Here is a 13,072-nt window from a genome sequence, read left to right on the forward strand (position 1 = left end):
TTAATTTAGAGTTATTTTTATTTCTGTCAATTTTATCAAAGTAGTATTGGTCCTTTTTGACTTTCAACACATTCACAACCTCATTTCTAAGTTTTTTAAAAGTTAACCAATTATTATCCCTCTCTTGACCCAAAGAATTCCTAAACACCTTGTAGCTGCTATCCCTAGCTTTAATTTTATTGGCTACTTCATTATCAAACCATGGCAAGTGACTCCTATAACTACACGTTTGGATGGGAGCTACATTATTTAATGTTCTACCACAAGTATCATGTAACTCTTGGTATAAAATATTTACATCAACATTATCCAAAGACCAACGGTATGAAATCAAATCAGTTTTAATTTTATTCATATTAGTACTACTTAAGTTCCTAAAAGATCTTGATAAATTAGTAAAGTTATTAATACAGTTTGAAAAATTCACTGAAATTACTGAATGATCGGTAATTGCAGGTGAAGAATGAATATCAGATACGCAATTATTTTGATTAACTAACACATAATCAAGAAGAGTTTTACTTACATTAGTAATTCTGGTGGGCTCAGCAGTTAGCTGGCTAATCCCATACATTGTTAGTATATTTTTAATTTTATTAGTATAAAAACTATTGCTTAAGTAATCCAAATTAAAATCCCCTACTAAAATACATAAAGAATCAGATGCAAAAAGTTCACAAATATCCACAAATTTATCCAGAAATATTGCATCAGAGGAAGATGGAGAGTGGTACAGACAACCAACAACCACTAGAGACGAACCAATTGCTATTTTTATAAATTTGCACCAATAGTTTCCCTCCAGAGTAAAAGTTTTAAAAACAGAGTAGTGAAAACAGTTTTTTACATAGATATTAACACCACCAGTATGACGACTCGTCGAATCACATCTTACTGCATTGTACCCCTCAATGTTAATTTCGACATCTTCAATGTCATTGGTTATTCTAGCTTCACTTACCAAGATTAATTTAGGATCATATGGAACCAAACATCCTTCAATTTGATCTTTATTGCATAGAAGACTGTGGGCATTTAAATACAATATATCAGTATTAAGACGTATACTAGGGTCATATTTTAGTTTTTTCTTCTAATAAGTCCATTATTATTAACAATAGTGGGTTTGTTATTAATGTATTTAATAGTTTTGGTATTATCCCCTGCTGCAGTGATGTTTTCAAGGTCTTTCTTTATTTTCTGGAAGTATTCTCTTTGAAGCTTAGTTTCATCTGCCGAAATTTTTACTCCAGGAACTTTAATCTCCTTTTTATTTTTTAATATTTGTTTAACATCTTCATTAGATTTTAAAAAGTTCATAGTGGTGCAGCCAAACCACTATCTCAAATTCCGCAACCATGACATTCTTCTGTGACCTGGATTGCGTTTTCCTTCTATTTTTCCTTGCATTATATTTTGAAGTTGTGCGTATTTATGTCCTCTCATCAGGTGGCCCAGATATTCGAGTTTTCTTCGTTTTATTGTTAACAAAATTTCTGGGTCTTTTCCTATCCTTCGTAATACTTCAAGGTTTGTGACTCTTTCAACCCAACTTATCTTCACCATTCGACAGTGGCACCACATCTCTAAAAGTTTATATGTACTTAGATTTATATTATGTACTTAGGTTAGACTGTTTTGTTGATTTGTCATTGACATTCAATGATACACAATAAAATTACTTATATTTATTAAATACATATATCATGGAAACATCTAAAACCTACAAAATAGAATATGCCAAAAAGATAGAATAAAACCAGTTCTTCTCTTAATGAAGAAGAGAGTTCTGACATATTTAAATACCAAAAAGTATTTAAATTTAGAAATACTGCCCATCAGCCCTGATACAAAGTTAAAAATATGAGGTCCATTTCCCCGATTTAAGTTGTGACTGGCTGAGGGGCAGAAGCCTGTGCAAAAAAAAAATTTCCCCGATTTAAGTTTATATAGGCAAATCAAATTACACGACCCAAATTTTCCCTGACATATTTTCTGTTTCACTAGGACATCTCTCTTGTATGTTGGCCGCAATCTCGCTTCACTGTTTGAATGAGACGGGGCCATTCCATCAGTATTGACAGTTCGTTGTTCTTAAACCTTCACTAAGATTAGCACTTTTCCAGTGCTTGTTGATGCCTCTTCTTCAATGAATTGTGAATTTAACATTTTGTTCACCCGTCTTATCCTATTCTACTCTCAATTTCAGCAATGTTTGTAGTTAAAGTTTGAGTTTACACAATTCTTCTTCATTTCTCACAGTCAGAACAGGCCACAGCTTTTTTCCAGCATGATTTCAAAATGTATGTTTTCAGTTCTTGCAATGATTCTTTTATGTTTATGATGCGTTTTGCTATTGTTACACCTGGCTCCTACTGTCTGTAGAAACTTGACTGGCCTATTGCCTAACGGGACTTTAACGATTGACGAGCAGTCAACAACAGCGTCACTAAACCTATGGAAGCATTGAGAGTGCTGTGTAGTTTACGCGGCGATGTAAGCAGTGTGTTAGATTTCCTTCCAGAAGAACATCGATTAAACTGTGATAAGACGGTTTTAAATGTTTGAATTCAGTCTAAAATAAAAACAGTTAGTTTCGATTGTCTGTGTGTGTATTTTAATTGTATTCGGTTTTTAACATGTAAAGAATTGTAATTGGTTTTACTTAAGTAAATTAAATTAGTTATTATGGGTTAGATGAAATAAATGTAAGTATTTACAGTCAGAAAAATGAAAGAATACCCATGAACGATCACATCAATCACTTATTTTGTATTTGCTGTCTTTTTTTATAAATAACAAACGTTTGTTATAGAAAAAGATAGCAAATACAAAATAAGTGATTAATGTGATCGTTCATGGGTATTCTTTCATTTTTCGGACTGTAGATCATTTAAATAAGTTTGAATGTTTAGTATTAAAAGTGTTTGTAAAATAAAGGATTTATAAAGTGAGTCTTCTTATTTAAAAACAAATAAAAATCAATTCACGTAACATTGCAATTGGTGTCAGAAATTGGAATATTTAAAAATAAAATAAAAGTAAAATTCGTAAATATATATAAATAATAATAAATAAATATAAATATTTGTTTAAATAAAGTGTGTGACAATGACATCCATCAACCAATTAAGAGTAAGTGACTCAAAGCAGTAATTAATGGAAAGAGATCTGGACACTTGGATATAAATATGTACATATTTGGGCCATGAGTGCCAGAGTGGCGTAACTGATTTTAACATTACTTTACATAATCAAAGAAAATGGTTAGAAGCTAACAATGTCCAATTGTTTTAGTAGTTTTAACATACAATTACGTCAATTACTAAAACAATTGGACATTGATAGCTTCTGATCATTTTCTTTGATTATGTAAAGTAATGTTAAAATCAGTTAGACCACTTTGGCTCTCATGGCCTCAATTGTTTTATTCCAGTCATTAATTTGTAATTGTGTTTTTATACTTTATAATAAATTATTTTATTATCTTTTTCAGACTGCACCAGCTTTTGGAGTTCAACAAAGCACAACACCTGCTCTAGGAGGTATTGCTACTCCTACACCTGCTTTTGGAGCAGCTGCCACACCAGCTTTTGGAGCAACTGCTGCGCCTACGTTTGGAGCAACTGCTGCGCCTACGTTTGGAGCAACTGCTGCGCCTACTTTTGGAGCAACTGCTACACCTACTTTAGGTGCTACTACGACTGCTTTGCCGAGTTTTGGAGCTGCAGCCACTGCTGCATCAAGTTTTCGTCCCACTGCTCAAGTTAGCGCTGCTGCTGCCCCAGCTCCCTTATTTGGAGCAACATCTACTGCAGCCCCAACTTTTGGAGCGGCACCAACAGCTACACCTAGTTTTGGTTTAACAACAAGTGCAGCTCCCACATTTGGGGCAATTGCCACTGCTGCTCCCACATTTGGAGCTGCCACTACAACTGCACCTACATTTGGACTTGGTGGTACAACTGCTCCTGCATTTGGTGCTGCTACTACCACAGCACCAAGCTTGGGATTTGGTACTGGAATTACAACAACCAGTACTTCTTTAAATACTAGTTTGGGATTTAATCTTGGAGGTAAGTTGTTTAAGTAGAAATGTATTGTTTCTGATGCATATATTATTAGTATTATACTGGCCTTATAGATTCTCCATTTCACATATTATGTTATTTCGTGCTATTGAAATGTGTTGATTATGCTATATACAGGGTGTCCAGAAACTGTACCGACAAACGAAGACAGGAGATTCTTCAGATAATTTTAAGACAATTTAGCTCAATTCACCTAGTCCAAAAATGCTTCCAACGGGAGCTAGAGCTCTTTGAAAATGGCGTCTTGTAATAATTAGTTTTTCTTAAATACCTTCAGAACGCTTCAATTTAGAAAAACGAGAACCGGTGCGTATATTTATCTTCCAAAGATAAATCGATTCCATCCATTGCGAATTTCTAGTACAGATCATAGGCGTCCGTTTTGGGTAGGGCAACAGTTATTTTATCACATAACTTTTTTGTCTTTAACTTTAAGCATTTTTGACACTGGATTATTAAATTGTGAGATATTCTAGTACTAAAAGGTACTCTTACAAGTCAGTAGGACACACAGTTTTCTAGACAAATTAATTTGAAAATTTTTCCTTTTTTTTGGAATTTGAAAAAAAATTAAAAAAAAAAATTCAAAACCAAACGGTGTATTTTACCAACTTAAAGCAAGAGTAACTTTTAGTACTAGAATACCTCACAACTTAGTAATCTAGAGTCAAAAATGCTTAAAAATTAAAGACAAAAATGTTATGTGATAAAATAGCCGTTGACCTACCCAAAACGGACGCATATGACCCGTACTAGAAATTCGCAATTAATGAAATCGATTCATCTCTGAAATGTAAATAAGCGTACCAGTTTTCGAATTTCTAAATAGTTTTTTTTAATTTTTTTTTTTGGAAATTCAAAAAACGAAAAATTTTCAAATCGATTTTTCTAGAAAACGGTGTATCCTATCGACTTAAAACAAGAGTACCTTTTAGTTGTAGAATACCCCACAATTTAATAATCCAGAGTCAAAAATGCTTAAAAATCAAAGATAAAAAAGTTATGCGATAATATAACTGTTGTCCTACCCAAAACGGATGCCTATGACCGGTACTAGAAATTGGCAATGCTTGGAATCGATTTATCTCTGGAAGATAAATATGTGTAACAATTTTCGTTTTTCTCAATAGAAGCGTTCTGGAGATATTTAAGAAAAACTAATTACAAGACGCCATCTTCAAAGAGCTCTAGCTCCCTTAGGAAGCATTTTCGGACTAGTAGTGCAGTCACTGAAGGTGGATATGAGCTACTACCTCCGATTTCGTTGAACCTCCATCGATTTGCATGAAAATTGGTGAGTGGTTAGAGGATATCTCAAGGAACAAAGGTGACATGGTGCCAACTTGCGCTTTTACCTTGGGGGTGGATGCCACCCCTTCTCGGGGGTGAAAATTATTTTATTAAAAATAACCCCATAATTCGATAGAGCGACTAACTCAAAAGCAAAATTTGTTATATAAAGTTATTGAAATAAATCATAACTTTTTGAGTTATTAAAAATTAAAGATTTTAAATTTTCGTGAAAAAATGCATGTTTTTAACCGATTTTTTATAAATAATTCAAAAACTATAAGTTTTTACAAAAAAGTTATGATTACCAAAATAGAAGCTAATAAAAAATGAAATATATTCCTTACTAGAAAAATCTTTTAGTGTCAACGAAAAGTGAGCTATAGGTATTTAAATGTATATTTCTTTCGGCAACTACCCAAATCTAAGTATTCAAGCTTAAATAACGGGGAAATGATGCATTTTATAACATAAACTTATTAAACATTTGTCAAAGTATTTAAAAATATCTATCAGATGAGCTCACGAACAAGTTGTTGAATTTAATCTTTTAAACCCCTTACTTTTTTAAAAATAAAAGGTTAAATTGCCCCGGTTACATGGTTCTCGAAGCAAAATTTAAGCTTTAAACGTTTCTATCTTGGGTATTTTGTAACCTACAGAAACAGTGAAACAGTAAACAGTAAAAATATTTGGTACAGAAAAAACTAAAATTTCGTCATATATATTTTTTTCGTATATTAAGTATTTTTGTAGTTATTATTAATAGTATGGTATAACTAGACCCAAACCCAGACATCCAAAGTGAAAGTTATCACCCAATACCAAATTGTTCTATATGGTCCACATAATGTTCAGAAAAAAGTCACACCATTTTGAGCATCGGGTTTGGGGAGAGAGGGGGGAGATATCGGTAAATTCGGAGTTTACGTTTTTCGTCAATATTTCTAAAACTATGCAGTTTAGCATGAACAACCTTCTGTACAAAAATATTCTACATTAAATTTGAAATAAAAAAGGTCCTATACATAATCCTTTTAAAATGAACGATTCCAAAGTTACGGAGATAGTATATTATAATTGGTCCAAAAAAAGGCCTAACCCAGACACCCAAAGTAAAAGTTTTCCTCCAACACAAAATTGTTATACAGGGTGTTTCATTAATAATTGTCCATATAGTAACTGGAGAGACCTTAGCTCAAAATACGAAGATTTAACCTAAAACACTTAAATAAAATGTGGTTCCTTACTGAGTTACAGGGTGTTTTATCTAAAAATTTAAAAACTATTTTTGCTCAGCATTTTAAAACTGTTCAACAATCCATACTTGGCAAAAAGTGCCACTGCTATACACCTTACTAAATTATGATACACAAACGTTTCTAGCTACTACCAGAGGCATACAACAGGGGATAGTGGATGGCTGACCCTTCTCAAATTGTACGCCACTGGAGGAATTACTATTTTAGTGCCATTTTTAGATTCATCAATACTTTCTACGTAAATAATATAATCTTTATTGGTAACGATAAAGTCATTATTTTTCGAGATATTTTAAGTTAAATATGAAACGGCACAGTTATTTTGGTTAATTTATGAATGATCCATATGATTAAAATTTAAAAATTATTTGTAGCCAGTACTTTAAAACTATTTGGCCTATCCTTATCATACTTGGCAGAAAGTGTAGGTAAACGTTTCTAGCTACTACCAGAGGCGAACGACAGGGATAGTGGCTGGTTGACCCTTCCCAAATTCTACGCCACTGATGAAATTGCTATTTTAGTGCAATTTTTTGATTTTCCAATACTTTTTACGTAAATAATATACTCTTCATAATTAACGATAAAATGATTGTTTTTCGAGATTTTGAAATTAAAAATGAAGGTATACACTACATTAATCAAAATAACCGTGTCGTTTCATTTTTAACTTCAAAGATCTCGAAAACTAATGACTTTATCGTTACGAATGAAGAGGATATTATTTTCATAGAAAATATTGGAGAATCCAAAAATTAAACTAAAACAACAATTCCGCCAGTGGCGTAGAATTTGGAAAAAGTCAACCATTCACTTTCCCCCGTCGTACGCCTCTGGAAAGAGCCAGAAACGTTTTTTTAAAATAATTTAGTAGTTTGTACAGTACCTATTCTTCCTGCCAAGTATGAAAAGGATACGTCGAACAGTTTTAAAATGCTGAGCAAAAATAGTTTTTAAATTTTTGGATAAAACACCCTGTAACTCAGTAAGGAACCACATTTTATTTAATTGTTTTAGGTTAAATCTTCGTATTTTGTGCTAAGGTTTCTCCAGTTAGTATATGGACAATTATTTATGAAACACCCTGTATATGGTCCACATATTGTTCAGTAAAAAGTTACACCAATTTGAGCGTCCGGTTTGGGGAGACAGATGGGGGAGAAATCGATAAATTAGTAGTTGTTTTACGTTTTTCGTCATTATTTCTAAAACTATGCTTTAGCATAAAATTAAGTTCTATACACAAATTTTCTACATAAAATTTAAAACAAAAAAGGTCCAATACATAATTGTTATAAAATCAACGGTTCCAGTGTTAGGTAGGGTGAAAAGTGGAGGTTTTCGATACTTTTTATATTTTTTTGGGCAATTTATAATATTATTACTGATGAAAATTTTTTTTGTAAATAAAATTTGCTATTTTAGTGGCCGATGATATCAGGGATAAGCCCTTGAAGAAACGTCAACTTCACCACCCAAAATCATCATCAATTGTCCAAATAATATAAAAAGTATCTAAAACCTCCACTTTTCACCTTCCGTAACTCTGGAACCGTTTATTTCATAACAATTATGTATAGGACCTTTTTTGTTTTAAATTTTATGTAGAATATTTTTCTATAGAACATTCCTTACGCTAAAGCATAGTTTTAGAAATATTGACGAAAAACGTAAAAAACTACTAATTTACCGACTTTTCCCCCGTCTCCCCCCAAACTGGACGCTCAAATGATGTAACTTTTTACTGAACAATATGTGGACCATATAGAACAATTTTGTGTTGTGAGGAAAACTTTTACTTTGGATGGTAAAGGTAATATAACACCTTTGTTCCTTGATGTATCCTCTAACTACTCACCAATTTTCATGAAAATCGATGGAGGTTCAACGAAATCTCAGGTAAAAACCTTCAGTGACTGCACTATAAGTGAATTGGGTTAAAATATCTTAAAATTATCTGAGGAATCGCCTGTCTTCGTTTGTCGGTAGAGTTTCTGGCCACCCTGTATATAGTAAGTGTTATTAAGAAATCTGCTAATCCTAATCTATTTGCTCTTTGTACTTGATCTCTTACTTATTTTTCAATGTCTCCATAGCTAGACAATGTAATCCCTAGGAATTACTTGTTTAGTGCTAACTCCAACTACTTTCAGTTTATATCTTATTGGTTCTTTACTGATTACTAGTGTGATTTTGTGAACTAGTCTTTAAAGGCTATTTTTATTGTGGGCTATCAATATTGCATTGTCTGAATAACAGAGAATTGTAATTTCATTGTTCTCCATTCTGTATTATCTTCTATTGTTACCTCTGTTTATGATTTCATCCAAGGTTGAATAGCATAGGGCTTAGTGAATCCCAGTCTTATTCCATTGCCCATATTACTAGAGAACGGCAGTTCTCGCCAGTGGCGCACACCTACACCCCTTACACGCGACACTATATATACACGAAATTTTCGATTTTCTAAATCTGACTGAATTGAAAATTGGGCCAACCCCCATCTTAAAGTTCAGAAAAAGACTCACCCATTCATATGTCAACCATCCATTTTGGTCCAAGGGTGTGGATTTTACGGCCCTTCCTATTTTGGGTCTGTTTTTCGTTCTAGTCCCCAAAACTCCCAAAAACTTCGAAAATTTAACTCCGACCTTTGCGGCTTCTAATAGAAGCGATCATTACCTTTCCAACGCATGTCTAATTTTGAAAATCGGTTATACCGTTCAAAAGTTACCGAGTTCAGAAATATGAGTCTATTTTTATTTAAAAAAGGGAAAATGTTTGTGGATATGTATGTATGTATGTGTGTGGAAAAGTTAAACCGATCAGAATTTTTTTTCTGTGTTTGAAGAGGGGGTGAGGGCCGATTCAGAACCGGTGTAGTTTGTGAGTTTTGACTACCCATAAGTTAGCTATAGGACTTGGTAGGTACAAAACGGCATATTTTTTGGCGGTATATATCTTCGGTTCAAGAAGAGACAGGAGAACAGTAAATACACCAAATCAATAGCGTTGAGTTAAGCTTTCAGATGGTGTCTAAGCTGTCAGGATCAGACATACACACGGCTCAGTATAGCCGAAAAACTGAAAAACTAAACTTTGAAAATTTTGGTTTTTCGATAATTACTCAAAATTTCAACCTACGAATTACGCCAATAATTGAGGACTCTAGACGAATCTAACGATGTATACCTTATATCCGGAAAAATTCGAATTTTTAAGTCATAGGCTCCATAAGTATGATCAAATCTGTTTCTTACGGGAAAAACGGTTTTTCAAGCTCAATAATTCCTGTAATAGCTTATCATACTTGACCTTAGATGCATAAGATGTCAATACGTTTCAAACTCATGTTTAGTGATCAAAATCGGTTAAGCCGTTTAGAAGTTATTAAGCTACAAAAGTATAATCCAATTAACGATTATTCCCTAAATGGTTTATGCAGTTGTAGTGGTTACGACGCTAATTTGATCTGGCAACGGGCAATCCGAGTTCATTTACCGGCCATCCCAATATTTTTTTTAATCTATTTCGAATAGAAAAAAATCTAGTGTACATTCGATGGACACTAGATCATTTGGGAGATAATGCGACAAAGGCGACCATTTATAAAGCTTAACGTGTAATCGAGAAACATTGCATTCAACTTTATTTATAAATAACTTTGAAAAACTCCTGATACAAGAATAAAAAACCGCTACACGCCGTAAAAATGAGTGGCGCATACAATATTCCAGCTACAAAAGATCTGATATGAATATTACGTGGCACGAAAATGTATTTTCATTTTGATGCAAAACAAAATTCTAGTTTTATTTTAAAAGATTTTTTCATAATATTTGCTAAATTTGAAGTAAACGCGCCACAAAAGAGTTTCAAATTTCAAACTGTATCAAAGTTACTCTTTTGTGGCGCGTTTTACTTCAAATTGGGCAAATATGAAAAAATATTTTAAAATAAAACTAGAATTTTGTTTTGCATCAAAATGAAAACACATTTTCGCGCCACGTAATATTCATATCAGATCTTTTGTAGCTGGAATATTGTATGCGCCATTTATTTTTACGGCGTGTAGCGGTTTTTTATTCTTTCTATAGGTTACTGGCTGACTTCCATCTTGTTGTTTTGGCAGATGTTTTCAATTGTTTTTGTAGTATCCAACAATATCTCCCTATTATACAAAAAATGTACCTATTATGTCTTTAAATGTTACTCTATCACATGCTTTCTTCAAATAGATAAAATATATGAATGTGGGTATATTGTATTCTAATAGTCCAGGGCGCATCTGTTTTGAGATGGACGTTGAGAGGTTACTCATATTTTTTTGCAGAAGTTACTTGGAATTAACTCATAATAATAATTGAGTTATCCTCCCGCTCAGGTCCGGAACATTGTTTAAATAATCAAAATGAAAAATGAAAGAAAAATTCGATTTTTTTCTTTGTTTTTTGATTATAACTTTAAAAGTATTCTTTTCCGAGAAAAGTTGCACTAGCGTAAAAGTTGCGTAATTAAATTTCCTACAACATAAGATTGGTTAATAATTTTAAAAGTTGTCACCCTTGTTACAAAATAGCAATAATTGTGAAAAACCTATAAAAAAAACAAGTACATATTGGCATTTTACGTTTTTCAACCATTTATACTACACTTAGGACCTTCATATTTCACCCAGAAAAACTTTATGATATAATAAAACAATACTGTAAATTTCATTAAAATCGGTTCAACAGATTTTGCAAAATAAATTTTGCAATCCAGCTTTCGTAAAAAAAATTCATTTTTTCAAAATGTTACAGGACTGAAAATAAAGCAGATAGCAAGTTCAAATTTTTTTTGCTTATAGAAGAATACTGTACCTTTCATTTGCAATTTGCAAAATTAAAATTGGTTAACTACCACGGTGTCAGGATTTTTTTTTAAATAAACATTACTTTTTGGTGCTACGCGCAGGACAGCGGATACGTTTGCTCTGATTGGGCATTCCAATGACCTGTCAAAAATTATCGAATATTGCGGCTGTGGACAAACAAATGTGTTGTTGTTAATAATTGTTAAGTTGGTGTTTTAGTTTTTATTGTTTTGAGAACAGGGACAAAGTGACAAAATTTCTACCATTCTTTATCTAATATATTATTGTCTTACTCTATATTTTGTTGTATTTTAATATTTTAATTCCACAAAAGTCACAGTAATTTGATTATTGTTTGTGAAATATTGTTTAAACAATTGCATGTGTTTAAAAATAATAAACTTTTATTTTCAATGTTAAAATATATGAAAAAAGAAAGTTTTTGTTAAAAAAGTTTGTGTTTTTATTTTGCAATAAACAAATGTATTTATTTATATCCAAATGTACTAAAAATTAAAATTTATCAATCATTATCAAAGGTCATTGGAATGCCCAATCAGAGTAAACGTATCTGCTGTCCTGCGCGTAGCACCAAAAATTAATGTTTATTTAAAAAATTCCTGACGTCGTGATAGTTAACCGATTTTAATTTTGCAAATTGCGAGTGAAAGGTACAGTATTCTTCTATATGAAAATTCAACTTGCTGTCTGCTTTATTTTCAGTCCTGCAACATTTTTAAAACATGCATTTTTTTGGCGAAAGCTGGATTGGAAAATGTATTTTGCAAAATCTATTCAACCGATCTTAATGAAATTTACAGTATTGTTTTATTGTATCATAAAGTTTTTCGGGGTGAAATATGAAGGTCCTAAGTGTAGCATAAATGGTTGAAAAACGTAAAATGCGAATAATTGTTTTTTTATGGTTTTTCGCAAGTATTGCTATTTTGCAACAAGGGTGACAATTTTTAAAATTTTTAGCCAATCCTATATTGTAGGAAATTTAATTACGTAACTTTTATGTCAGTAGAACTTTTCTCGGAAATGAATACATTTAAGATTATAATCAAAAAATAAAGAAAAAAAATTGAATTTTTCCTTTACTTTTTGTCACTTTCATTATTTAAACAATGTTCCGGCCTTTTTTGAGTGGGAAGGTAACTCAAATATTATTACATGAGTTATGTTCAAGCAATTTGTGCAAAAAAATATGAGTCACCTCTCAACGTCCAAATGTCCTAATGTTTTTACAGATGCGCCCTGGTCTATAATGCTTTCTTTGTAATCTGTTTTATGACGAATATTGGGATACTGTGATAAAGTGATTCTTATTTTTTTTATTTTTTAGCAACTACCACCAGTACAGTCGCTACTACTAGCAGTACCACAACAACACCATCCGTTGGTCTAGGAGGTCTAGCTACTACACAAGCCAAAGTAGTCACCGCACAAAAAGATGTCACACCTAAAGATCAGCCCCTTCCTAACGAACTTCTTCAAACTGTAGAAGCCTTCAAAGGATTTGTGAAGCAACAGAAAGTTTACAGGTACTGCAGTCTATAATATTTACTCTT

At 32.4% G+C, this 13,072-nt stretch overlaps 1 protein-coding gene across 2 annotated transcripts in view; it reads left to right on the forward strand.

Moving 5' to 3' along the window:
• Positions 1-13,072, forward strand: part of LOC114326929 (nuclear pore complex protein Nup58) — a 51,022-nt gene that overhangs the window by 5,218 nt on the left and 32,732 nt on the right. For both annotated transcript variants that reach the window (XM_028275396.2, XM_028275394.2), the window contains exons 2-3: positions 3,497-4,076; positions 12,847-13,045. In XM_028275396.2, the coding sequence (XP_028131197.2) occupies positions 3,497-4,076; positions 12,847-13,045 (779 nt within the window). The remainder of the gene's footprint in view (positions 1-3,496; positions 4,077-12,846; positions 13,046-13,072) is intronic.

Source organism: Diabrotica virgifera, chromosome 5 (assembly GCF_917563875.1).
Source record: "Diabrotica virgifera virgifera chromosome 5, PGI_DIABVI_V3a".
NCBI lineage: Eukaryota > Metazoa > Arthropoda > Insecta > Coleoptera > Chrysomelidae > Diabrotica > Diabrotica virgifera.